The sequence below is a fragment of the Pelodiscus sinensis genome, chromosome 5, assembly GCF_049634645.1.
Source record: "Pelodiscus sinensis isolate JC-2024 chromosome 5, ASM4963464v1, whole genome shotgun sequence".
In the NCBI taxonomy this organism is placed as follows: Eukaryota; Metazoa; Chordata; order Testudines; family Trionychidae; genus Pelodiscus; species Pelodiscus sinensis.
In genome coordinates, this window is record NC_134715.1 from 22,043,595 (window position 1) to 22,071,384 (window position 27,790).

At 43.3% G+C, this 27,790-nt stretch overlaps 1 protein-coding gene across 1 annotated transcript in view; it reads right to left on the reverse strand.

The window, feature by feature from the left end:
- The window catches only part of STPG2 (sperm tail PG-rich repeat containing 2), a 472,111-nt gene that overhangs the window by 396,442 nt on the left and 47,879 nt on the right, over positions 1-27,790 (reverse strand). The window contains exons 5-6 of the mRNA XM_075929635.1: positions 26,062-26,177; positions 21,245-21,356 (exon numbers count right to left, since the gene is read on the reverse strand). Of these exons, the coding sequence (XP_075785750.1) occupies positions 21,245-21,356; positions 26,062-26,177 (228 nt within the window). The remainder of the gene's footprint in view (positions 1-21,244; positions 21,357-26,061; positions 26,178-27,790) is intronic.

Genomic DNA, 27,790 nt, shown 5'->3' on the forward strand with positions numbered 1-27,790 from the left:
TATCAAACAAATTTCAGTCTTTTTATGCAAATTTCAGTTTTTTAGCAGCTCAAAAAAACAGTAAAATATTTTTCTTTTACTTCAATACTCGCAAGGTTTCCATTGACATGATGACTACCGCTGTACCCAAGAAAAGCAGAATATCCTTCTGAAACCCATCAACTCCTTAAACTGGTGAAGAGGCTCTGTTCAGTAACACAAGGTGTTCCTCACTGCTCTCAAGAGCAAGGGAAAACTTGAGTTATATAATCAGGCCTTCCAATTGTTGTCTTATTCATTGTGTAACTCCTAGGCCTACCATAAGATGTATCTAACTTTTAAGAGAGTTCTATATTAAACTCCTTTCTAGTGGTTTGTGGGTGTGTGAATATACATTTTAGAATGTGTCTCTCTGTGTGTCTGCCAGTCCGTTTGCTCAAGAACTTCTCCTAAATGGCAAGAGCTAGGACAACCAAATTTGGTATGCAGTTTCCTCTTCTCCTAACTTAAAGCAAAGCCAGGGTTTGGTTGTGCCACGACAACTGGAAGCCCCAGGAAAAGGACTGTTTTCCATAACATGCAAAGGGAGGGGCTGCTGTTTGGAGGGATGCGATATGAGAGCTGCTACTGAAGGTAGCGAGCCTGCAAAGGAGAGCTATACTATAGTGTGCACTGGGAGCAGCCTTACCACCAAGGGAGTGGCCAGCACACTGCTAAGTAATCCCCCTGACCCAAACCTTTTTCTCCTCCCAGCCCTGGGCCACAGCACCCGGGGGGAGGGGAAGGAGGAGAAAAAAAGCCTCTGGTGGCCAAGGGTGAGTCTAGGGAGGGGAAGATAAAAGACCTGTGCTGAATGAAACCCTTTGCTCTGAGCCCCTTCTCACCCTCCAACTGCCTTCCCCCCCCCCCCCACACACACATCCCCAAAGCCCTGCCTTAAGTCCTGCACACACACACACACACACACACATCTCACCAGGCCCTCCCCTGAAGGACCCGGGCAACTAAATATTCTAAAAACATCTACAATGGAATTCTGTGTTGCTGAACCTACAAAACATACTAAGGCTGCGTCTAGACTGACATAATTTTGCACAAATACTTTTAACGGAAAAGTTTTTCCATTAAAAGTATTTGCGCAAGAGAGCGTCTACACTGGCACAGATGCTTTTGCACTAAAGCACATCTTTGGCGCAAAAGCATCCGTGTCAGTGTAGACGCTCTCTTACGCAAAAAAGCTCTGATGGCCATTTTAGCCATCGGGCTTTCTTGCGCAAGAAACTAACTTTGCTGTCTACACTGGCCCTATTGCGCAAGAATATTTGCGCAAGAGGACTTATCCCTGAGCGGGAGCATCAGAGTATTTGCACAAGAAGCCCTGATTTTGTTCAGTACAAGGTCAGTGTTCTTGCGCAAATACTCGCAGCCAGTGTAGACAGGCAGTAAGATTTTGCACAAAAGCGGCTGCTTTTCCCGCAAAATTTTGCCAGTCTAGACGCAGCCTAACTGTCCACAGATTGTTAAAGAATGTGAACAAATTATTAGTAGTGGGAACATTAATATATTTGATGTTTTTAAATCAACCATAGTGGTAAAAGAAAATTTATCCTAATTAAATTTAGCAACAATTCTAGTATTATAAGAAAACACAGTTTTTCTTTTCATCTATGTGCATCCATTTTAAACACTTTAAACTGGTAAGCAGGACTATTCATGCAATACAGTTCTTAGATGCTGTGGAGTTTTGGGGTTTTTTTTTAAATCCTTGTTTGTGATGTACATAAAATACTTTGGTTGTAGCAGAGAAAAAGATAAGGTGAAATCAACCTCTAGAATTTGACTAAAAATATATGTAAAAGTTCAAAACCATTATGTGCTATATGGCAACAAATTTGCAAAATTTACAAAAACAAATTCTAATATTTGTATTAGGTGTAGATTTATTTTAATAAAGCTTGTTTCAGAAAAACTGTAAAGAAAAAGGAAACCCACAAGGACAAACTGGCTAATTCAAGAAAGAAAGCCCTAGTGTATCAGTGTTATTCCAAATATTTTGCTCACTCTCTGTGTGGTAACTGTGTGTGTGTCCTGTATAGAATGACTTTGCCAGTCCTCCAGGTGCACCCAGAGGGCAATGTAGGCAATAATGACCCATCTGTTCACTACTGGCAACTAGCAAACTTCTAATGAAGACAGATGTGGGTCACCTGTACAAGCAGGCTGCAGGGTGTTAATGAATCCACCTAATGGTCAGTACCTGTCACTTTTGACTGATTGATGACTAAAAAGGTTAAGCTTGAAAAGCAAAGATGAGTATTTCAAGTAATCATTAGTCTTACCAAGACATCTCTATCGGTCTAAGACATTCATTCTTTGCTATTGTCTGTTGCCAGTTCTGAAAAATGCTTGTATTATTTTTCTTCGGGTATCTGAAATCACCCCGCACGACTTTGTGAAAAATTATTTCTGCTTGAAGTTCACTGCCCAATGAAATAAATGAGCTATAGTGAAATTAAAAACATGCTTTGATACTATATTTTATTAAATCTTTCCTCATATCTCATCAGTAAAATGGAACCTAATCATTTTAAATACATATTTGCCAATTAGTGGTAAAACTCTTCAAATATGTTTATTAATAGTTTTATGCACGTCTATTTTGATAGCAACTTACTTTTTAAAGTGAACTACGACCACCAAGACCAAATAATAGGATGTTGTATAATAATCATCAATAAAGATCGAATTTGTTCTCTCAAACCCACATGAAACCAATGGCACCACAACACCATCTTTTCCTTATGAACTCTGTATGTGATGCAAATCCAATAAATATTTTTATAAAGGATATTTGTTTAAAATGATTTTGTAAAAACTTAAATTCCCTTCTGCAATTTGAAGAGCAAGTTTTTCTTAGAATGGAGAACTTTTCCACTGTGTCCTTACTTTCTAACGCAGTGTACAAAGTTATCTAAAACAATGGTATACCGTGCCCAGACTTCTTTTTAGGCTTCCTATTACATGCTCATTTTACACTCCTGAGTGCTTTAGAACTCTTTCAGCCGTAGCCTAAACTTCCTGGGTTGATTTTTACACCCAAAAGTACCTTAAATTTTCAAAAATTCTTCAAGAGGAAAGAATTAGTTTTTTTCTGCAGAATGACAACTTGTCTCCAGTTACAGCAGCTACATGTGAAATGAAAAAAGCAAGATATTAAACCACAAAAATAAGACGTGTACACAGGATATTTTCATCCTACTGAACATGCTATAAGAACAAACGCTGCAGGTGTGCTTCTTGGTTAGCTATGCTTGAAAATCATTGATCATTTATTCACTTCAGTAGTGAATGAAGTCAAAAAATGTTGATTTTTAAAAATCTATACCTGGTGTATGTTGGGATGGGGAAATTATATAGAAGGAAATTGCTCCCTAGAGATAAAGAACATATTGCAAATCTTTTTGAGTTTATTCTGTGGTGAAACCTGACAACAATTTTACCTTTATCTATTCACCAGAATCATATTAATGTGTGGCAACAAAGAAAAGTCGTAGTTGTACCCGAAAGGGAAGGGAAGAAGAAAACCCATGTGTAATGTTAGTAAGTCCAACAAATTATATATTTTCATTACAAGTTTTTATTCAGAATGAATTTATCCATTTTCAAAACATTATAAAATGACTAGCCAATCTGATTTCTGGTAACATTGTCTGGAGGCACAAATTCAATAGAGTGATAGTTTGGACATGGACTAATGTAAATCACTCACTGGGAAATATTGAATCCCAGCTATTGCATACTGCTAAACACAATATTTGTAAGAGATTAAGCTAACAATCAATTCATTTAATACTTATTCTTCAAAACCTGAAAGATTATTAGGAGACTGGAAACATGGGTTTTAGTCACACTGGGTTGCTGTGTGACTTTGGGAAAGCCATTTAAGCCTTAATTTTCTTATCTGTAAAATGGAAATAATAATTATCTACACCATAGTGGTTTAGTAAGGTTTAATTCATTTATATCTGTAGGGCACTTTGACAACCAAGGATCAAAGTTAGTAGCAAAGTACAAAGTATTACCTACAAGTTACTTGCTTCTCACTTTGCACATGTGAATAAGAGAATTTTTGGCTTGATTCAAGCCAGCTTTTTGATAAAATGAAAGAGAGTACTATCTTACCTTTAATGTCTGAACATTATTTTCCAAGTATCATAATACTATTCTTTCAACAGTGGTTATTAATCTTATGTGTATTTTATACTAACTTTTTGTTCACATATTTAATAATCCATATAAGACTAAGCAATCAGATACTCTTTAAGACCTATCCTGCTTGTATATTGTGATTTTTTGGGGGTTTTTTTGTTTGTTTTGAGGGTTTTTGGTAAATAGAAGGAAATTTATGTCTACCCTTTGAGGATAAATACTGCTATTTTTTCCTAATATATATCCAGGAGGACTGCATTTTAAATTACCTTTTCAAACAGATTTACATTCACAGATGATATACTGTTGTTCCCAGCACTGCAATGATTAAGAAGCCTCAGTTTTTTAGCCTGAGGCAACAAAAGCTCTTCAAGATCCAGTGAATTCAATCTATAAGAGTTTGACTATTTACTTCTGCAGAAAACCACTGACATTACACCAAAAATGAATTTTACTGTACATGGTTGATTGATTTATAACAAAAGCTTTCATTGATTGATACTACAGGGACACCTAACAGTGTGGCAAAGTTCAAGAAAGAAAAGGAGAAGAATTAAATGAATTTATCTTGTATATCTATGAGAATGTTTTCAATATCATACGTAGGTAGCTAAATGATCATACAAGCTGAGACTATATTGTTTAAAAAGAAATTAAGATGAGTGTTTATACTATCGCAATTATATGTACATAAACTATTCTAATGAGGACTACACTATTCTTCATATAGATCTTCCCCACTATTAACTTATTTCATGGATTAATGAAAAACATTAATGACTCAACTCAAATCTGATCTGTAGGCACTAATAAATGTTCTAGAATTATCCATAACGATACATTCCAGTCTCTAATTAATTACTATTGCAAAAGTAAAGTTTGAAAAATGTTCTATTCATTAAATATGCAATGCAAGTGCTATATTCTGTGAGAGATTGCAAATCTCAAACCCAGGGTCCACAGACGGTGGTCAGGCCATAGCTGTCATCTGGCAGCACAGCAGAGCCCATGGAGAAGGGGGCTGACAGAGTTCTGGTTCCATCTACCAAGCTCCTTATTGAGGGAGACATCCCACTCCATCAACTGGCTTAGACTAGGCCTGGGCAAAATACAGCCTGTGGGCTGAATGTGGCCCACCAAGCCACTGGATCCAGCCTGTGGAGGCAGTGGGTAGCCTCAGGCAGGCTCCCATGCTTGCCTTGCAGCCCCACACACTGTGCAGAAGTGCAGCGGCCAGGCTTCCTTTCTGTTTCCAAAAGTAGAGGGGAGGGGGAAGTTTCAGGAGCCGCTCTGCCCCCAGCACAATCCCATTGGCCAGTTTCTGGCCAAAACCCAGCTAATTGGAGTTGCTTGTTTAAATAAAGCAATGTAGCCAAGAAAAAACATGCCCCCTCTCCTCAGCTCAGTTATTCAATGAAGCACATGGCCAGGGAAGTAAGCTGGCAGGCAAGCAAGCTGGCTGGGAAACGTTTAAGCTCTACAAGCCTTAGCTCTGCAGACAAGCAGGATGGTTTGCATGCTGGCTGGTAAGTCTCCTGGCTACAGCCTTCCTCTGACATGCCGGCCCCTCCCTGCCCCAACCTTCTGCCTCCCCCTCCCGTCACTCAAAATACCCAAACCCTCTGTCCCCCTCTTGCACCCATACCTCCTCCCAGATCTGGCACCCCAATCTCCTGCTCCAGATCACAATACCCTTTTACCCTACGTCACATCCCAAACCCCTGCACTCCAGTTCCCTGCCCTATGTCACAACAGCCTCCTTCACTCAAACTCCCTCTCAGACTCCAGTTTCCCTTCTGCACCCCAATCCCTTACCCCCAAGCTCCCCTCTGAACCCAGCCTCCATCCCAGGACATTCCATTAATATGATGGAAAAGTGCGGCCCTCGACCACTTTCCAAAATCTTGGAGTGGCTCCCCATCAAAAATTATTGCCACCACCCCCTGATTTAGACACACTATTTAGCCTGAATGATGTACAGGAAGTCGTCTGAGCAACTATGTAAAATCCTGTCTAGCTGCCACATCAGGCCCTTCCTACTTGCCTGGCTCCTGAGCTTTATCTTCCTGCCAGGTCCTGGTTCCTATCCTGCTTATCCAAGATCCTTCTCCACTCCTGCATCTTTCCAGATCTTTACTTCTCCACCCTATCTTTGACTCCAACTCTGGGTTCAACCCTTGGCTTAGCTCTTGACACCATCTTCACATCTGATCCATCTCCAGTTCATGGCTCCCAGTGCCGACCATTAGGCTGACCAGCCACAGCCCAATATTTACATATTAAAATAAGAGCTATAGTCAAATAATGTTAAAGCTAAAAATGGAAGTACTTCAAAGACTAGAAATGCCAAAATTAAAGTTTTTGTAACATCTTAACTCTGGCCATATGTGTTCGCCTTAACTTTAGTCTTTAATTCATGCCATATCCTCTCTGCTTTGTTGCACACTGCTCAGATTCATTCAGGTCCCGAGAGAAAAACAATATACAACTGTGAAATTAATGTATCATAATGTACCACAAAAAATAAGATTAAGGTTGTAGAGCCAACCTTGTCTTTGACATTTCCAAATTCTCAGTGCTTCATTTTGCTACTTTATCTCATTTTATCTCTCACACACACAATAGGGAGTATTTCCAAGGGGTTTTTTTTAAATAAAAATGAGAAAAAGAATTTCTACTATGTGCAACTATTTGATATAAATGTTCACAAGTAGTGTTCCAAGGGCAGCAGATGCTACCTTTGTCTGCATGCCTCACCAAATGTAACAGAAGAGAAGGCGGGGCTCCTTCAGACACCTGCCTCATTCCTTATCATATGGAACACAGCTCTCACCTCATTCCCTACACATCTTCTTTAAATATGCACCCATGCAATAAAATGTGGCAATGAAATTAAGCAGGCCATTAATTTATCACATAAAAACTAGTATAAATGTACAAATTTGTATATTTTTAAATCCTTAATAGCTCAGTCAAATCCAAGAATAAACTCTTCAATCTAGATACAGGTTGAACTCTCTAGTCTGGCACCCTCAGGATCTGACTGGTGCCGAACCAGAGACTATTGTCCAGCAACATTGCCAACACTTCCACTACTTACTGGGCTCTTAGAGGACATTTAGGGATAAATTAGAGCTAAATCACAGCACAGAACCCTGAAAGCCAGGATTGGTGGTCGTAAACAAACTTTACAGGCCTGTGGGATACTTGGCCATACATGAAGAATGGACATCCAGATAACTACAATCATGCTAGACCATGGATGTTGCCAGACCAGAGAGTGCTAGACTAGAGAGGTTCAACCTGTACTATGGCCCTGATTCAATAAAGAACTTAAGTACACTTTAGTATATGAACAGCCTTACTGAAATGAATGGAACTACTAGTGTGCTTAAAGTGTCTCATATGCTTCTGTACTTTATCAAACTGGGGGAGGCCTGTATGGATGCCAAATTTCAAGTTTGTATCACTCATTGTTCTGGCATTTGTCAAAGAAAAGGTTACAACTTTTTTTTAATGACAAGTATATTTTTTCTCCCCCTCTTTTGCCCTTAAAAATGACTGAACCATTTTTACTCAACCCTTCCAGAAATATCCTCTCCTGGCTTAGGAGCATATGGCTCTATTTCAGCCCATGAGACAAAAGCTTGACAAAGACTCTTAGTACCAGAAAATAGCTTTCAACAAAGAAAAACATCTACAGGCAGTCCCCGAGTTACGCGGCACTTATGGACAGGGCTTTCTCGCCCCGGAGCTCGCAGGCAGCGGGACCGCCCAGAGCACAGCAGTCCCGCCACCTCGACCTCTGGGGCGAGAAAAGCTGCTACAGGTGCCCCTGGTCTGCTGGGGACCGTCTCCAGCAGACCAGGGACACCGGGAGCAAAGCGGCGGCGGGGTCCCGCGCCTCTGAGGCTTTGCCAGAGCAAAGCCTCAGAGGCGCGGGACCCCGCCGCCGCTGCCGCTTTGCTCCCGGTGCCTCTGGTCTGCTGGGGACCGTCTCCAGCAGACCAGGGACACCCGGAGCAAAGCCGCAGCAGCGGCGGAGTCCCGCGCCTCTGAGGCTTTGCCAGAGCAAAGCCTTAGAGGCGCAGCACCCCGCCACCGCTGCGGCTTTGCTCCCCGTGTCCCTGGTCTGCTGGGGGGGGGGGGCACAGCTAGTGCGCCCCCCCCCCAGCAGACCAGGCTTTTGTTGTGGACCCTGGGGTAGAGCAGCTGGGGTGCTGCCGGGTTGGTCCTGCAGGGACCTACCTGGCAGCCCAGCTGTTCTGTCCCAGGCTCGAGATTCAACCGCTGTTGAAACTGATCAGTGGCTGATTCCAGGAAGCTGGGGGCAGAGCAATTCTGCCTCCAGCTTCCTGTAGTCAGCCCCTGGTCCGTTTCAGCAGCAGTGGCTGAATCTGGAGCCAGTTCCGACTTACATACAAATTCAACTTAAGAACAAACCTATAGTCCCTATCTTGTACGTAAACCGGGGACTGCCTGTATTGCAATTTTTTTAGACTAAGGCATTGCTTGCTTTTACTTCCATTACTATATGTGCCAAAAAAGAATAATTCTATATAGAAAAGGTGTTTATGTTTCATTAATCAAACCACAGGATGTTCACAATTTAATTTCAGATTAGCTCAATGCACAAATAGCTAAGAAACAAACAACACTAAAAAACAGCTTTTTTCCATTACCGATAATTATGAAGAGTAGCTAAAACATCAGATGTCAATCTCTGGTAACTAGACATCAAGTAGTATCCAAAAAAAATCATCTAAAACCCACTAATATTAATGGAGAGGGGAAGACAAGCACACTTCAAGTCATTCCTAAGTATTGGCGCCATCTAGTGTAGTTTTACTAATATCTGTGCTGCTCTTTTAGACTTTCACTGTCCTAAATGATTTAAAATAAATTTGATGCAGCACTGGTCCAAAAGCAAGTTATTATAAGAAAGTTAAAATCTTGTGCAGTACACTGAAGAGAATTATACCTACAACAGTATCAGTTTTATGGAGCTTTTCATAGTCTAATGAGGAAGTCTTCATAAAACAAAATAAATATCTATAGATGACTTTGGATATAAACACTAATTTATTTGGAAATGTCTTGGTAAAAGTATGTAACCTTTTTAAATTGTTTTTGAAATTTTTATGTGTACCATAAACTTGAAAGGCTATGAATGATAGTACAAGCAAACTTATATTATTTATATAATAATTTAAGGACATGACAAAGTGCAGTCCATTATTCTAGTAAAAGCTTATGCACATTCTTTATTACGTACAAAAACTATGTTAAAAAACCAGGGGTTGCAAATTAAAGTACTCAATTATTAGAAAATGCCAGAATTCAACCTTGATGTGGTCCCATTGTGCATTATTGGTATCTTTCCATGTTATTGAGAAAATCTGTAGCAAAGCCAGGGAGAGAAAACAGCCTTCCTGTCTCTCAATCTAGTGCATGTTTCCTCACTGCAAAATATGCAAAGACGACTCTCACACATAAGCCATTGATTAGCCATGAGAACAGAGAACTAGACTGGATGATCTCTCGAGTTTCCTTCCAGTTCTATGATTCCATGATTCTCTGTAGATGGCAAAATTGAGGAAATGTTTCAGGTCTAGGTGTCAATAAAGGAGGTGTTGGAACAAAATGGATAAATTAAACAGTAATAAGTAGAGCCCTACATATCTGCGGATATCCACTTTACATCTGCGGGTATTCACATGCGTGGATGTGGATGTGGATGCAAATATCTGCAGAATACAAATTTGAATATACAGGCAGTCCCCGGGTTACGTACAAGATAGGGACTGTAGGTTTGTTCTTAAGTTGAATTTGTACGTAAGTCGGAACTGGCGTCCAGATTCAGCCGCTGCTGAAACTGACTAGCGGCTGACTACAGGAAGCCCGAGGCAGAGTTTCTCTGCCCCGGGCTTCCTGGAGTCAGCCGCTGATCAGTTTCAACAGCGGCTGAATCTGGACGCCTGGAACAGAGCAGCTGGGGCACTGCCGGTTAGGTCCCCACAGCGCCGCACCTCGGTGCTGCGGGGACCAACCCGGCAGCACCCCAGCTGCTCTACCCCAGGTGTCCCCAAGTCAGCTGCTGCTGAAACTGATCAGCAGCTGATTCCAGGAAGCCCGGGGCAGAGCAACTCTGCCTCCGGCTTCCTGTAGTCAGCCGCTGGTCAGTTTCAGCAGCGGCTGACTTGGGGACGCCTGGGGCAGAGCAGCTGGGGTGCTGCTGGGTTGGTCCAGCATAACTCGGGGACTGCCTGTATCCACTTTATATCTAAGGGTATCCAAATACACAGATGTCAATGCAGACATCCATGGCTCATTTCTGTGGATACAGGTGTGAATTTTGTATTTGTGTTGGGCTCTAATAATATATAGCATTCACTCAAGAGTTCTAAAGGACTCATCTATGATATCAAGGAACCATTAACTGGTATGTAACCTCTCCCTTAAATGAGCTCTGTACTGAAGATTGTACAATAAAACTACACCCATTTTTTTAAAAGGCCCAAAGGTATTAGAAGTTGGTAAACTTAACTTCTGTCCCTTGCAAATTGGATGAAACTATAGTAAAGAAAAGAATCATCCGATACATAGATGAAGTTAAGTTGTTATGGAAGAGTCAACAGGATTTTTATACAGGCTAATCCTGCTTCACCAATCTACTAGAATTCTCTGGGGGAGATCAACAAACATACAAACAAAGGTGATTCAGTGGATACTAGGAGGTGGTTCCCTCTGGGGGTAGGCAGCTCCGGCTCTTCCCCCAGCCACTGTGGAGGGCTAGGTCAAGGAGTAGAAGCCCTGCCCTGCCCCAGCTCTCCCCCATCTGACTGCCAGGGAGGGGGGGTTGGGTTGGGCCAAGGCTGTGGAACGGGAAAGGGGGTGCAGCACCCAGCCCTCTCCCTCTGGATGCAAGGGGGGAGGTCACGTGCCCCCCACCAGCGAGGGGCAAGGCCACACAGCTCCCATGCACCCCCTCATCCCAGAGAAACTTCACGTCCTGCATACCCCCTCCACATACCCGAGCCCCTGTGACGCTCTGCAGCTCCCATGCACCTTCCCCAGTCCCTGTGAGGCTCCCACACCCCTCCACCCACCCAAGTCCCCCCCCAAACTCCCATGCGTCCTCACCTCCCCTATCCGAGCCCATGCATAGCACGTCCCCATCTACCCACCCGAGCCAGTGCATAACTGCACGCCCCCACTTCCCCCCACCTGAGCCCTCGTGTAGCTGCGTGGCTCTCCTTCACCCCCATCTTCCCCTACCATAGCCCCCGCGGCCTCTGCACACCCCCTCCCCAGTCCCTGCAAGGCTGTGCGGCTCCTGTGCGCCCCACCCCCAAGCCCGCAAGAGGTCACACGGCACCCTCATGCTCCCACCCAAGCCCCTGCAGCTCCTGCACACCCGCCTATGTCCAACCCGAGCCCCCGCAGCTCCTGTGCGCCTCCCTGGCTCTCCCGCTCAGCTCTCCTCCCCTGCCCCAGAGAGCGGAGGAGCCATGCGGTTCAGTTTAAATTCCAGCAGCTGCCCGCCCACATGCCTGCTGCTGGAGAGAAGCTCAGGGGCCAATGGCACGTGGGGGAGGGGTTAACTTCCAGCACATGTGGTGCAGAGCTGATAGGAGATCATAATGGGTGGTGACAATGTAGGGCAGCTGCGCAGCCTCCCTCCAGAGGCACAGGGGAAGGGGGAAGCTGCACGCCCTGGGAACCATGCAGCTCACGACTTCCACTGCCCCAAGCCTCACCGGAGCAAGTCAGAGCATGGGGGAGGCTGCATGGCTCAAGGCTCCCATGGAGTACGGGGAAAGGGGAGGCCATGTGGCTGTCATCCTACAGGAAAAACTTTTTAAAGTATAGTATTATACAGGCTAATCCAAGATTATTGGTCTGACCCAGAATGACCATTCGAGGATGATGACTGGTTCTAGTACTGCCTCTTCTCTTTGTCTGGAGCTCTAGCTGTCTATCTATCATGCAAGATGTTTTATGACAACTGGGAGCACACTTAGTAGAGCTGGCTCTGTGTGACTATACATGTTCAAAGATTTTAGCAGCAAGCTACTAACAAGCTTTTTAAATTATACTTTTCATATAATTATTTATAGCACTGCCAGATCTGGGTGGATTTTCATAGGCAAAGCAAAGAGGTCTTCTCCTATTAATCCCAGAACTTATGTTTTGCAAAATTTAAAGTTTCTGTTTCAAAACATGAAGGTATTAGTGCTCTTCAAAAAAAAAGTAGGTTGGTAATTTTTAACATTAACGAACTACCTATTTTTCAATAACTTTGGTCTCAGAATAGGCTGAACTGTTTTGATTTAAACTTTCACACACAAAATAAATTCATCATGAGACAGAAAAGAAACTTGCAAAATTTCAGCTTTAACAGCTGAAGTTTGGCAAAGAATTAAGCACCTAAAAGAAAGTCACGAGATTCGAAAGCTGCTGCTAAATCCATGAAATGGCAACTCAATCCAAGTCTAAATTTGCTGTATTTGTTCATCTAAGTTTATTGTAAATACAGTTCTTTTGACTGTATTCTGTTACATTACTGCAGGTGTCAGCAATTAGCCCTTCTCGGTCAATGGATACTGTGGGAAATGGCACAGACTGGGATACAACTTCCTACAGCTCCCATTGGCCAGGAACAGCAATCTATGGTGAACTGGAGCTTCAAGCAGCCATACTTGTGGAGGCGCAGATAAATAAAGTGCCAGAGGCGCACCAGGAGCTAACCGTGGTGAACTTCGTCCATTCAATTGGGATGGTGCTGGTGGGATGGGTCTTGCCATGGCCTAGCGAAGAATGCACCCATCTCTAGAGATAGGGGTGTTGGGTTCAAGTCGAGCCAGCCCCGGGAACTGCCAGACACCCACCACCAACTTGACTGGGCTGCCGCAGGTGTCACGCTGAAGGTGGGCAGAAAGCAAAGTTACTCCCCTTGGTGAGATAACTGTTGTTCTTCGAGATGGTGTCCCTGCGGGTGCTCCACTGTTGGTGCTGGGCTTGCCCTGGCACTGCAGATGGAGAATTTTCCATAAGTAGTAGTCGGCTGGACTGCACATGCATCGCTACTCATGGCATTCACTCTCTTTCTCTGTGTGTGGTCCAGCCCCTGCCAGTTCCTCTACGCCGCCTCGAAGTCTGAAAAAGAAAGCAGAATGGACTCTGAAGCGGGGAAAAGGGCAGGTAGTGGAGCACCCACGGGGACACCATCTCAAAGAACGACAGTTATTTCACCGTGAGTAACTTCGCTTTCTTCTTTGAGGATGTCCCCGTGGGTGCTCCACTGTGGGTGACTGAGTAGCAGTGGTCTCCACAACAAAAGGAGGGATTCAGAGTCCCTATTTATCCACCGTGGAGAGGACCACAGTCGTCAGTGCCCCGTCAGACTGAGAAGTCTCGAATAGGGAATAGTGCTTAGCGAAGGTTAGATGAGAAGCCCAGGTGGCTGCCCTACATATTTCACGCAAGGGAACCCCTTTAAAAAATGCAGTGGATGCTGCAATGGCTCTAGTAGAATGAACACGAGGTGTAATGGGAAGTAGAATATGCTTCGGAGCATTAGAGTGTCTTATTCAGGTCAATATAATCTTGGAAATACGTTGGGCTGAAAGTGATTGACCCTTAGATCTGCCGTTGAGGGATAGAAATAGACAGTCGGTCTGCCTAAAGGGCCTAGTCCGATTGATGTAGAATGCTAGGACTCTATGAGCGTCAAGGGTATGTAGGAACGCCTCTCTAGGTTAGGAGTGAGGCTTCGGGTATAATACAAGAAGGATGAGTGGTTCGTTCACATGAAACGTCTATGCTATCTTGGGGATGACTTTAGGATGAAGCCTCACAATCACCACATCGTTGCAGAAAATGTTGAATGGAGGTGTTGCCATTGAGGGTGAGAGCTCCCCCACGTGTCTTGCCGATGTTATAGCTAATAAGAACACCATTTCCATAGTCAAAAATTCTAAAGGTGCAGAGGCTAGAGGCTCAAACGGTGGGCCCATTAAGGCCTCAAGGACTGTGTCTAGCTTCCAAACAGGTGGGGCTGGGTTTCGCGGTGGGCTCATAGTCGTAAGTCCCTTGAGAAACCTCTTGGAGAGGGGGTGAGCGAAGATGTCCCTTGCAAAGGATGTCGGAACACAGATATTGCAGCCAAATGTCCTCTAATAGAGGATAAGGACAATCTTTTCTCCTTGAGATGCAGGAGATAATCCAAAATGTCAGCGTCTCCGGAGGGAGCGTCTCCGGAGACTGCTGTTTCCCAACACACCAGGATGCAAATCGTCGCCATTTGTACAGGTAAGTTTTTCGTGTTGTCTGACGTCTGCTGTGTATAAGGACTTGTTTGATTGGAGCCGAGGATAAAGATTCAATGGGGTCTAACCAACTAGGAGCCACGCCGTAAGGTTCAGTGTGTGTATCTGGGGGTGACCTAGTTGACCTCTGTTCTGGGTTAAGAGGTTGGGGAGAAGCAGAAGGATGGTTGGAGAGACATTTGGTATAGAAGGGGGAACCAGTGTTGTCGAGCCCATGCTGGGGCTATCAAGATGATTTTGGTTTGGTCTGACCTCGCCTTCTGCAAGACTTTCGGTATCAGTGGTATCGGGGGGAAGGCATATAAGAGGGGTCCTTTCCAATCTAGGAGAAAGGCGTCGCCTAAGGATCTCGGCCCATTTGTCAAAAAAGGGCCTGAGACGATGGTGAAAAATATAGATGGGTTGCACATTGGAGCTGCCATGGACTGGTTGTGTACCCTCGATCGACGTGTCAAACCTGTTGCTTAGCGTTAGATGGGGCCTGGTTGAGGTTGTTACCGTTGCGACGATGCTGAGGTCTCTGGCGTGCTCGCTGGTTGTCGAAACCCCTTTGTGGTTGGTGTTGCTGTTGCTGCCAGTGGTGACGGGCATATGGGTAGTCATACCTGCGTTGATACATGGGGTAACAACGTCTTCTGAAGGGAGGAGTGTACATACCTAGCATGTGCAAGGTTGTATGTGAATCTTTAGAGGAGTGCAGAACTGTGTCCGTCTTTTCAGCAAACAAGTTTTAAGTATTAAAGGGCAGGACCTCAACTATGGACTGTAGTTCCTTGGGAACTGCTGCCGCCTGTAAATAGGAGGCTCTTCGTATCACAACTGCCGTAGTGGTGGAGCATGCCACAGTGTCTGCCACGTCCATAGCCATGTTGAGTGATGTTCTGGCAGATATGTAACCCTCCTGGATTACGGACTTCAGGATGGATCTCTTAGACTCTGGGAGGTGGTCAATCAATGGAGTCAATCGAGAAAAGGTGTCGAAAATGTGATTAGATAAATGAGCTGTGTAATTTGCGATTCTAAGTAGGAGAGTGACGGAAGTGTAAACTCCTCTGCCAAAGATATCAAGCCCTTTCGCTTCCTTGTCCACAGTGAAGTGTTTGAATTGGGGGGCCCTAGATCTGCGTTGGGCCACGTCAACCACCAAAAAGTTTGGTTGGGGATGGGAAAAAAGAAATTCCATCCCCTTAGTTGGTACGAAGTACTTTCTGTCAGACTTTTTATTTGTGGGAAGGGCAGACGCTGGAGTATGCCAGATTTCGTTGGCTATCTCTAGGATGGCTTCGTCTAGTTGAATTGCCATCCGTGCCCTATGTCGCAGTTGCAGGTTTTTGAATAGTTTATGCTGCTTTTCTTTGACCTCCTCCAATGGAATCTCCTGTGATGCCGTAACACTTAAAGAGTTCCTGAAATTGATGAAGATCATCCGGAGGGGAGACTTCTCCAGGGATGACAGCTTCGTCAGGAGAAAGCGACTCAACTAGAGATAGCTAAAGCAGGAAGCGCGTGGTGCAGTTCAGATGAAACTTGAGGCGGTGATGCAGCCGTGTCCGGTGGAGTTATGGGAGCAGGCGTTGTGGAATGTCTTGAGGAGGCGTAGTCGTAAGCAGACCGGGAATGAGAGCGAGATCTGTAATGGTAGGAGTAGCTGGTTGGGAGACTGCAAGAGTAAGGGTCGTCTTGGCTGTACAATCTATAGAGCGGTGAATGCGTCTCCGGATAGTATCTGGAAGAGTATTGCCAGTGGTGAAGTTGCGGAGAACGAGGAGAGCAGGAGCAACGGTAAGACCGTGAAGATGGAGATGGAGATGGGGAGCGACGTCTATAATGACGTTCGTGACAGTGAGTAGATGGAGACAAGAACGGAGAGGGTAGGCTCCGTGGGGAATATACATGAAGAGGGCTTTCTTGATATTCCGGAGAACTTGGTGCCAGTTGAGATGGGGATGGTGCCAGAGAGAAGACAAGTGAAGATGATCGGCTACGGCACGGTGATGTCCGGGGGCACGAGGTCCTAGCATCAGTGCCGGGGTAGTGTGGTGCCGTCAGTGCCAACGTGGTCGGTGCCGTGGTAATTATGGACGCTACGCTCGGTGCCGCTGAGGCTGGCGCCATTGCTTCAGAGGGCTTCATCGGCGCCAGGAGTGTTATCAGTGCCGGCCATAAAGGCACAGGCTCCGGTGCCATAGTCGTCAGTGCCCCATTCTCAGTCCCCAGAGTAGATGGTGCCGAGGGTGCTCTCGGTGCCGTACGTGGTTTTGGCACCGGAGGTTTCAAAATCTGCAGGGCCGGCATAAATCGCAATGCCAAGGCTGGCTCACAGCCCGCTTTCAATTTCTGATGTACATCAGACTTCAGTCACAGCACTGAAGTGCCGGACGTGCCCGGTTTATCTCCATGACTAACTCGGCCGTGAGAGACCACTGATAGAGACCATGTTGGGGAGGGTCTTGTCTTTTTTGCAGAAGAGGTTGTTGGGGAGGAGGCTCTACGCTTCGCTGGCTGGCGTGAAGCAGAAGAGGGAGTTTGCGGCTGGAGTGCCTGATCGAAAAGGAGCATCTTTAGCCACCGTTCCCTGTCCTTTTGTGCCCGAGAAGTCAGCTTAGTGCAGTGAGCACACTTTTGGGGCACATGAAACTCCACTAAACATTTCACACAGCGGGCATGGCCGTCGGAGGCCGGCATCGCCTCACGGCATTCCTGGTATTTTTTGAAGCCCGGTGAAAAGGACATTTTCGTCATCCTTATTTCCTCCTATTATTGTTGTTATTCTTTTTTTTTTCTTTTTTTTTTAACTGGGCGAACAGGAGGATAGTTAACTCTATCAGAAATTCAACGGGGGGGGACAGAAACTTAGAACGGGAAAGAAAGCCTCTAAGGTAAACTTTTTTTTTTTTTTAAGATCAACAGAGGGGAACGATAACAAAGAAGAGAACGATAAAAAGGAGAAGAGATTAAGAACGTCTCACAACACAGAGCAGTCGGAGAAGGGAGAGCGCAGTTCCTCGCATCTGCAGTTTGAGGCGGTCAAGAGGAACTGGCGGGGGCCAGACTGTGCACAGAGAAAGAGTGAGAATGCCACGAGTAGCGACGCATGCGCAGTCTGGTCGACTACTACTTCTGGAAAAGTCTCCGTCTGCGGCGTGGGGCAAGCCCAGCACCAACAATGGAGCACCCGCGGAGACATCCTCGAAGAAGAATGAAGCATTGCCCACGGTTGCATTATTGTCTCATAGTATTCAATACTGGACGAGTCTATGTTGTCATGTTACAATGGGTACACAAAGAAGCAAAATTAACATTAGTGTGAGAATTAGAACTGTAAATTTCCTGACATTTGTGAGATTCTCAACCTGAATGTCACATTTTACCACACACACATGCGCACGCACACACACACACACACACACACACAATTCTGAGTTATGCCAGGCAGGATAAAATATATTTATGCTCCAGTTTTTTCAGTCTCTATAGAAATCTTTCCCAAGAGTCTGTTTTATTAACTCAGGGATATATTAAGGAAAAATCTGATATTCATACTTTCATCTCAGCATTCTTACTGTGATTGTTGGAAGCCAGTCAAGGAAACAGGAAAAACAGATTTGCGTTCACTCTTCTTTATATTTTTTTAATTTAATTTTCAGTAGTAACAAGTCCAAAATGGAATTTTAAGACTCCACAATATACTGCAGCGATCAAACACTTTCCCAGATATTTTTAACATTTTTTGCAAAACATTCAGAATTTTATTTTGCATACAGATCCTGCAGGATTCTTTTTTTGTTTAGTCCCAATTTGGAGGCAATTAAAGGAAAAAAGAAAAGTATTCTCATATCAGCTTTCTGAGACAGGTGATTTTGAGGAGGGTGAAGAGGCACCCCTACAAATGTCAGTATTTATATTTTAAACAAAAAGAAATACTGTGAAGTTGGAGACAAGAGCACTCCCACAATTCTTTCTCCACAAGGAGAAATTCTTTCCTTATTCTTTTCTTTCTCCACAGGGAGAATTCTTGCAATTCTTTCCTTATTCTGAAACTGTTCATATGAATTCCCAGGAAAAAAAACTATGGTAAAATGGAGTTACATTTGAGAGTACAGCAATTTAGGATAAAATGCATTGCAAGGATGTTATTCTTGTCCCAAAACCAAACATTGTAAATCGTGGAAATTCAGAGAGGAGGTTAAACTTAAATCCAAATAAGTTGAATTATACAAAGTAGGGATGTAAAATCCCATTTAATTGGTTAACCAGTTAAATGTAATTTTTAATTGGTTAATCAATTAAAGCAGAACTGGGCAGGCTGCAGTGCCCCCTATCTTAGCCAGGCTGAAGCTTCATACCTCCCACGCCAGGGATGGGGCTGCTCTGGCCAGGCTGGAGTGCCTCTGCCTGCGGCATGCTAGGGCTGGGCTCGTTGCAAATAGGGACTGCTCCAGCTAGCTGGAGAACCCTTGCCTTTAGCAGGCCCATGCAAGCCTGCCATGGAGAGGGGCTACTCCAGCTTGTCTGGAGCGCCCCTGCCTGCAGCAGGCCCCACGGAGCTAAAGCAGTTCCTTGCCCGCAGTCAGTGGGGAGCAGCTCCAGCCCCCACCAGTTAACCATTCACATCCTTAGCAGATGTGAATTAAGTTTAACTTGATTTAAGTTATGTTGACATTCATCCACCACTATAATTAAACAACTGTTGAATGGTGAACTGTTGAACACATCCACTGAAGGTGTTTTTGCATCAACAAAGAGAGTAGTGCTAGTGGATCTTGCTGACTTCTGAGATGAACAACAATTACTAAACATATAATTTAAGGTTTGTCAAGTCATTCAAAAATAATTAGTTTAAACTAGGGCTGTCAAGTGATTTAAAAAAATTAATCACAATTAACTGTGTCATTAAAAAAATTAATGAATAGTCATGCAATTAATCACATTGTTAAACAATAATAGAATACCATTTATCTAAATATTTTGAATGTTTTCTACATTTTAAATATATTCACTTCAATTACAACAGTTATATTTAGTTTTATTACAAATATTTGTGCTGTAAAAAATAAAATAAATTGTATTTTTCAGTTCACCTTATACAAGTAATGAAGTGAAATCTCTTTATCATGAAGTTGAACTTACAAATGTAGAATTATGTACAAAAATAACTGCATTCCAAAATAAAAGAATGTAAAACGTTAGCGCCTACAAGTCCACTCAGTCCTATTTCTTGTTTAACCAATCACTCAGACAAATAAGTTTGTTTATATTTACAGAAAATAATGCTGCCTTCTTGTTTATAATGTCACCTGAAAGTGAGAACAGGCATTCACATGGCACTGTTATAGCCGGCATTGCAAAATATTTACATGCCAAATGCACTAAAGATTTGTATGTCCTTTCATGCTTCAGTCACCAGTCCAAAGGACATTCGTTTGTGCTAATGATCGTTCTGCTCAATAACAATCCAAAGCAGTGTGGCCTGCCATATGTTCTGTAGTTTCCACATCAGAGTGTTGCTCTTTTAAAGACTTCTAAAAGCATGTTCTACACTTAGTCCCTCTCAGATTTTGGATGGCACTACAGATTTTTAAACCTTGGGTCAAATGTTACAGCTATTTTAGAAATCTCGCATTAGTACCATCTTTATGTTTGTCAACTCTGCAACAAAACTGTTCTTAAAATCATCATCCAAGGATCCTATAACATGAAATATGTGGCAAAATGTGGGTAAACCAGAGCAGGAGACATACAATTCTCCCCCCTCAAGGAGTTCTGTCACAAATTTAATTAATGCTTTTTTTTTTTAAAGTGTCAGCAGCATGGAAGCATGTCCTCTGGAATGGTGGCCAAAGCATGAATGGGCATATGACTGTTTAGCACATCTGGCACATAAATACCTTGCAATACCAGCTACAAATCTCCCATGTAAGCACCACTTCTCACTTTCAGGTGACACTGTACATAAGAAGTGGCAGCATTATCTCCTATAAAAGCAAGCAAACTTGTTTGTCTTAATGAGTGGCTGAACAAGAAGTAGGACTGAGTGGATCTGTAGACACTAAATTTTTGTATTTGGTTTTGATTTTGAGTGCAGTTATGTAACTGAAAAAAATCTACATTTATAAGTTGCACTTCCATGACAAAAAAATTGCAGTACAATACTTGTATGAGGTGAACTGAAAAATACTATTTCTTTTGTTTATCACTTTACAGTGCAAATATTTGTAATCAAAATAATATAAAGTGAGTAGTGTATACTTTGTGTTGTGTTGTAACTGAAATGAATATATTTTAAAAATCAGAAAAAGATCCAAAAATATTTAATAGATTGAAATTGGTATTCTATTGTTTAACAATGTGATTCAAACTCTGATTAATATTTTAATCACTTAATTTTTTTCGTTAATCGCAGGAATTAACTGCAATTGACACCCTAGATTTAATACATTTTCCCTATTATTATTTCTAGCAAAAAGAACAAAAAGCTCATGTCACTACAAACAAAATACTTTGTCTGCTATAAGGTAACTTTTAAGAAAAGGTAGAAAACAAATGCGAGGACAAAAATCTCAACAAACGAGTTACTGATTTTTCATCAAGAAAGTCTTTTTTCCTATTTCAATATGAATTGCAATCTGTTTGTTCATTCTGTCTATGCAATCTTCAAATTTCAGGGTTTCAATCCCACAATAAATTATTTTCTATGTGCTAGTAAATAGCTGAATTGGCATTACCTTCTTTTCTTCCTGTAATACTATTACTTCATGATACCGTGGGATGTAGGGTTCATATTTTTTCTTGTCTTCCTTTCTGATGTTGACATTCTCATAATGCAATGCACTTTCCCTTTTGAAAATTTAAAGAGAGATTTATGAGTCTTCAGTTTCCAATGCCTGAACATGTAAATACGGTCAGTGAAAGCCTTTTGTCCTTTTACTTTGACTATGTTACAAGCAGCTGCTGTTTCTAATATTTAATGAAAGCCAAGATTACTCACTAATGGGTGAGAATAAACATATTGTACATTTATACTATAACCTACAGAAGCCACACAAATCATGTTTCACTAATTTTGGTTTGTAACTTTTTCATATTTAAATGTAGTCATTGTTATAGGTTGAGACTAACAAAAATGCCAAAAGAGAAAAAGCTAAAAATCAAATGTCAAACAGGTTAGGATTTCTGTCTTGTGAGATATATGAGCACTGAAAAGCAAAGCCTCAAGTGCCTTACAAGTCTCTTACTTGAACTGTGTATTTAATACTGTAACCTGACAAGATCTGCCTATTTATAGCACAGAGTAATTAAAATTCAAAAGCCTCTCAGTATTTTAATAGTGGCAATGCTCAGAAGAGAACCCCTTTATAATTTAAAAGTAGAGAGGCACCCATTTCAAGAAAACACTCTTTAAAAAGAAAGTTATTTCTATTGGCTATATAAAATGCTATCTTCTTGCCTGACATTCCAAGAAACCTATAGGAGGCTGCAAAAATAATTAAATCAGGACAGATACTTAATTATCCGATTAACACCAATCAACCTGTAGCTAAGGAATGTTAAAATTAGCTGTAAATATTCATCTCTGTTACTTCCTAATCAATTTGCTATTTCTTCAGGCATCATTCTTAAAACTTAAAATTCTATGGCAGATATAATCTAGGCCCTTTTTCAGCAGACCATTTAAACACTTGTTTAATTTTAAGCACATTCTAAAATTCTACAAACAGAGGTCACAATTCAAGAACACAATGATGAAGCATTTTAATTTAATTCTTTTTAGTATTAAAACTTAAGCCTACTTGTAGTAGAATGCAAAACATTACACCACAGAGACAAATTCTACCCTCAAAGCCCATCATATTGAATTATTTAAATGTGAACTGAATAGGCATCTCTCAGGTTAGTTTCTGACTCTATAAGTACAAGATAGAGGGCTAAAAAAATTCAAGTGTCTATGAGACTTAAAAGCCTATGTCTACATTCACAAATTACATCAATCTGCCTATATTGCTAGAAGCTATGAAAAATGTCACTCTCTGCGAAAAGTACTTAGGTCACCTTAATTACAAATGTAGACCAGGGATATAAAATCTCAATTAAGCAGTTAGCCACTTGTGGTGGGGCAGCTGCCCCATACTGGGCAAAAGAGGTTAGTGAAAGTTGGAGGGAGCCTACATAGAGCCCGGGTTCAATTCGGGAGTGGCTTTTAAGTAGCCAATCATGGTATAGCTTGCTGGGGCAGCCCTGTACAAAAGGAGCTGCTCAGGAAAGAGTAGGCAGTTAGGCCTGACCAAGGAAGGGGCAGGACCTGGTTCCTATAGAAGCATCTTCAGATAGAAGCCCCTTCAGGAGACCAGTGCTGGGCAGGCCCAGAGAGGCTAAAGAGGGAAACTCCAGCCTGAAACCTGCGAGGCTGCTGGCCTTGCTACAAGGGCCAGGAGGGTGAAAACGGTCACAGAGGAAGTGGCCCAGGGAACTAGAGGCAATAAAGGCGAGTAAAAGAGGGCAGGACAAGGCTTCCAACAGAGAGTCCCTAGGTCAGGACCCAGAGTAGTGGGTGGGCCTGGGTCCCCACCCTTCCCTCTTGCACTGAACCTTACCACCAATGCATGACTGTGGCTTGCCCCTGACATATGGAGCTAGACTTTGGGACCGCAGTTGGCCACAGTGACAGTAGAAACACAGGACTGTGATAAACCCCTAGAAGGGAAACAAGAGACCACTGGAGTCGGCACTAGCGAAGGGCAGTGTCCTCAAGAGGATACTGTGGTCAGGGAGCAATGAGGATCTGGAGTTGGAGTGTGGAGCTAGGACGGGAGAGACACCAGCCAGAAGGAGGTGCCCTGCTGCCGAAATAACTAATTCCCCAGAGAAACCAGCAGGAGGCACCACAGTGGTGAGTTGACCCATTAAATGTTAGATTTACCTAACATTTTACTGGTTAACTAACTAAGCTGGATCCCAGGAGGAGGACTGCTTCAACCCAGCTGAAGCTGCCCCCAGCCTGCGGGGTTCCCGGCCCCAACCTCCAGCCACATGGGGCTGTCTGCTGGCTCCCAGCCCCAGTCCCAGCTACACCCAGTAAGGGTGATGCTTAATGGGTAACCAGTTAACCCATTCATATCCATAATGTAGACATAGCTACATCAGCAGAAGAATTCATCCAGGGTCCGTCTAGACTACATGGCTCCGTCGACAGAGCCATGTAGATTTGTTTACTGGGCATAGGGAAATGAAGCGGCAATTTAAATAATCGCCGCTTCATTTACATTTAAATGGCTTCTGCACTGTGCCAATCAGCTGACATCAACAGCATTTGTCAACCTCCCCGGTATGCCGTCAACGGAGCCATGTAGTGTAGACATACCCTCAGTGACCTAGTTACAGCCCCTCAAAGAAGATTAACTATACTGATGTAAAGTCCCTTCCATTAATATAAGAAGTATCTACACTACAGTGGTAGAGATGTAACACCCTAGCTGTGGCATTGTATTATAGACATATCTGCAGTCCCATTTTCAGTACTTCAGGCAATTGGGGCCAGATTTATAAATGAATTTAGATATTTGAAAATGCATATAGGCACCAATGGAATTTACAAAAGTGCTTATGCAGGTTAGGCACCTAAATAACATTGAAGGTCATTTTTAAATTAAGGGCTAATATACAAACCCTTTTGCTTCACATGACAGTGATAAAGGACTTAAGCAGTTGTTCATCCACAATACAGTAAAGGATGAGGAGCAAATTTGTATTTTAAATGTCATAATACGTTTAAAGAACAAGATTCCTTATATAGCAGACAAGGCAGCTAGCGACAGCCTAAGAAATGAAGCAAGGCTGACACTATCTTTACTCTTCTGTGAACATGGCTACAGACTAACCAGGCATGAGTATCACTATATTTCTCATCCATTGTACTACGGAGTGCAGACTTCCTATTTTTTAGAATAGAAATTTTAGTCATAGTACTCAAGACCTTCTGAAAGAAGTTTATACTTTTGCAATCATTGAGTACACTGCTTGTCACTAAAACAAACCTTTTTAACGTTATTTTCATTGTTCCTAGACAGTAGCAACATAGGTCATTCTTACCAGGAAGTTTCCACTTATTTAATTGGGATTGTCTAGGTCAGTGGTCACCGACCAGTATATCAGGATCTACTGGCAGATCTTGGAGCCTCTGACAGGTGATTCTGACTGGTTTGGCCAAGAGGCGATCAAGCACAGCACTTCAGCTGCCCCTTTCTCCACTGCTGCACATCTCCTGCCCTTTGCATTGGAGCTGTCCCACCCTCCCCAGGAAGCCTCCTGCTTGCTGTGCAGAGCAGGGTAGAGAAGGGGCGCTGATGTCAGGGTACCCCCTCCCACCCTGTATCTTATCTTCACAGAACGGACTAGTGGGGGCACAGGGCTTGGGATGGAGGGAGTTTGCTGGCTGCTTTTGAGAGTGGTACAGGGCCAGGGCAGAGGTGAGCCTGCCTTAGTCCCACTGTACCACCACACAGGAACCACCTGAAGTAAGCAGTGTCCAGCTGGATCCAGCTCCAAACCCCTGCTCCAGTTATGAACCTCCTCCTGTACACCAAGCCTGAGCCTCCTGGACCCAAACTCCCTTACAGAACCTGTACCCTGAACCCCCCTCCTGCACCCCAGCTCCTTGCCCCAGGCACCGCTCTGCTCTCACACTCCAAATCCCTTAGCCCAAGAGCAGAGCCTGCACCCCAACCCTCTGCCCCTGCCTGGTGAAATGAAGGGAGGATGGGAGAGGGAGAGAAGATGGAATGAGCAAGGGTGGGTCTCAGAGAAGTGGCATGAAGGAGGCAGGGCAAGAGTATTTGGGTCTGAGGTAAATCCCGGATTGCATTTACAGCCACTCCCTGAGTTATGACCACCTCCACTTACGACCATCCGCACTTACGACCAAAGTGGTTGTAAATGCAGATCCAAGTTACGAACGGCGATCCACGCTTATAAACAGCGCGGTCGCCATGTAGCTCTATGGGATCCAAATTACAAACACTTCGAGTTACGGACCAAGTGTAAATTCAAAAAGTGATCTAGTGCTTAAAAAGATTGGAGACCCCTAGTCTAGGTACATGGATTGTTTGGCGACCTTAACTATTTCCATACTGTGCCCCTCAAGTCTCAGTAATTACTGGCTTGGGATGCAAAACCAATCCCTATGTAGAATTCAAGTGAAATTAAATAATTATATAATTGGAATTAGGGATGTTAAACAGTTAACTGGTTAAATATACCAGTAAACACAATATACGAAATCTGTGAACCCAACCTTGCCAGTCAACTTTAGCAGAGATCAGCTGCACCACGCTTGAGCAGCCCTGGCCATGGAGGAGCTTGTGGGCTGAGGGGCAGGACCCTATAGCCACAACCATAGCAGGGCCAGGCAGAAGGACCTCAATTAAAACCATTAACCGGTTAAGTGCTATCATTTAACCATTTTAACATCCTTATTGAAATCAATTTGAATTCTCTTTCTTTTTGGAATTAACAGACATAAAATAAAAAGTGACACATTTTTACTTACTGAGTTATGTCATACTCCCCAGGTCCAGGCCCTTCCTGAGCCTTAAATTCACCACGTTTTCCTGTTAAATTACCAAAATGTACTCCTTTATACTTCATGGCAGAATAGGCACTATTCTGGAAAATAAAGATAAAGACATTTTACAGTTTATGTGCCAAATTTTTTAGCTCTGGTCTCTAAGATATATATAGATAGATCTGTTTAACATGTGTGATTCAAATGTTATTACACTGCATCTTAGTTTGTGTATAGAAAAGCCAGAAAAAAAAATCCAGAAACACTTGTTTCTGTTTCTGCCAACTTACCAAAACCAAAGGTTTCCTAGAAGCATTTCCATTACAACAAAACTTCTGACGGACCCAAGGGATGTCTCCTGCTCGCTTGCCCACCTGGCTCCTTAGCACCCTGCTAAGCCAGAAGCCTCAGATCTTGGGAGTGCCAGCTCCCCGTCAGTTCACCAGGTGGACAACTAAGGACACAGATTGGGTGCCCAGTTGACTGCCATGGAGATCCAGACTCTCAAAGTGAAAACTGAATTTGACATAAATCTTGTCAATTTCATTCCTTAGTAACGGTTGTGAAACTGACTACAGGAGGATAATTCATTTTGGAAATACTATGCTTTGGTAGAATACTATGAAATTTCAGTTCCATAATCAATACTTGAGATTTTGACTTTTCATCCCAAATTGGAACAAAAATATTTCTGAAGAAAAGGAAATTATTCACCCTGTGCAGTAACAACTGTTCTTCAAGGCATGTGTCCCTATGGGTGCTCTACTTTTGGTGTCAGATCATCCCTGGAGATGCAGTTCAGAGCATACGTGGAAGGCGCCTCACACCACTTGCAGTTGGAAGCCTCGCACGTGCAGCCTGAACACATACCCTCCAGTTCCTCATCTACGCCAGAGTAACTAAGACTCCAAGTAGATGGGAGAAATGGAGGGTCATGGAGCACCCATAGGGAGACACACCTCAAAGGACAGTCGCTACTGCACAAGGTGAGTAACTTGTCTTCCTTGGGTGATGTCCCCGTAGGTGCTCCTCTGTTGGTGACTAAAAAGCAGTATTCGACATGGATAGTGAAACTTGGAGTTACTGCTTAGCAACAGAGGATAGTACCGCTGTAGCCACTACTGTATCAGCTGCTAGCTGAGGCATGATAGTGTAATGTTTGGTGAAGGTATGGTGAGATTACCAGTGGCTGCCTGGTATATGTCATTATGGGGCAAAATATTTAGGAATGCTGTAAATGTTGCTGTGGTACGAGTGGGATGTGTTCTCAGGTTGAGCTGTCCACGGCTTTTTGCAAAGAGAGTGACGTTGCAATATACAGGATAATATCAGTTTGGAAATATATTGTGGTGAAATTGGTGTGCCCTTGGAGTGGTTTGCACCAGACACAAAGAGGCATGGGGACTTCCAGAATGCCTCTGGCCTATCTATATAAAATGGGAGAGCCTGTTCAATGTCCAAAGTGTGAAGCATAGCATCTCTGGGGCTTTGGGAGAAACGTAGATAGGACAATGGGCTCATTGATATGAACGGTATTGACTTTGAGTAGAAATGATGGATGCGGTCTTAAAGTCACTTTGTCCTTGGCAAATAGTGTATAAGGAGGTCCCGCCATCAAGGCCCCTATCTCACTAACCCTCCTTGCTGAAATAATGGCCACTAAAAATAGCACCTTCATTGTAAGTTGCGGGGGGGGAGCCTCATAAGGCAACCT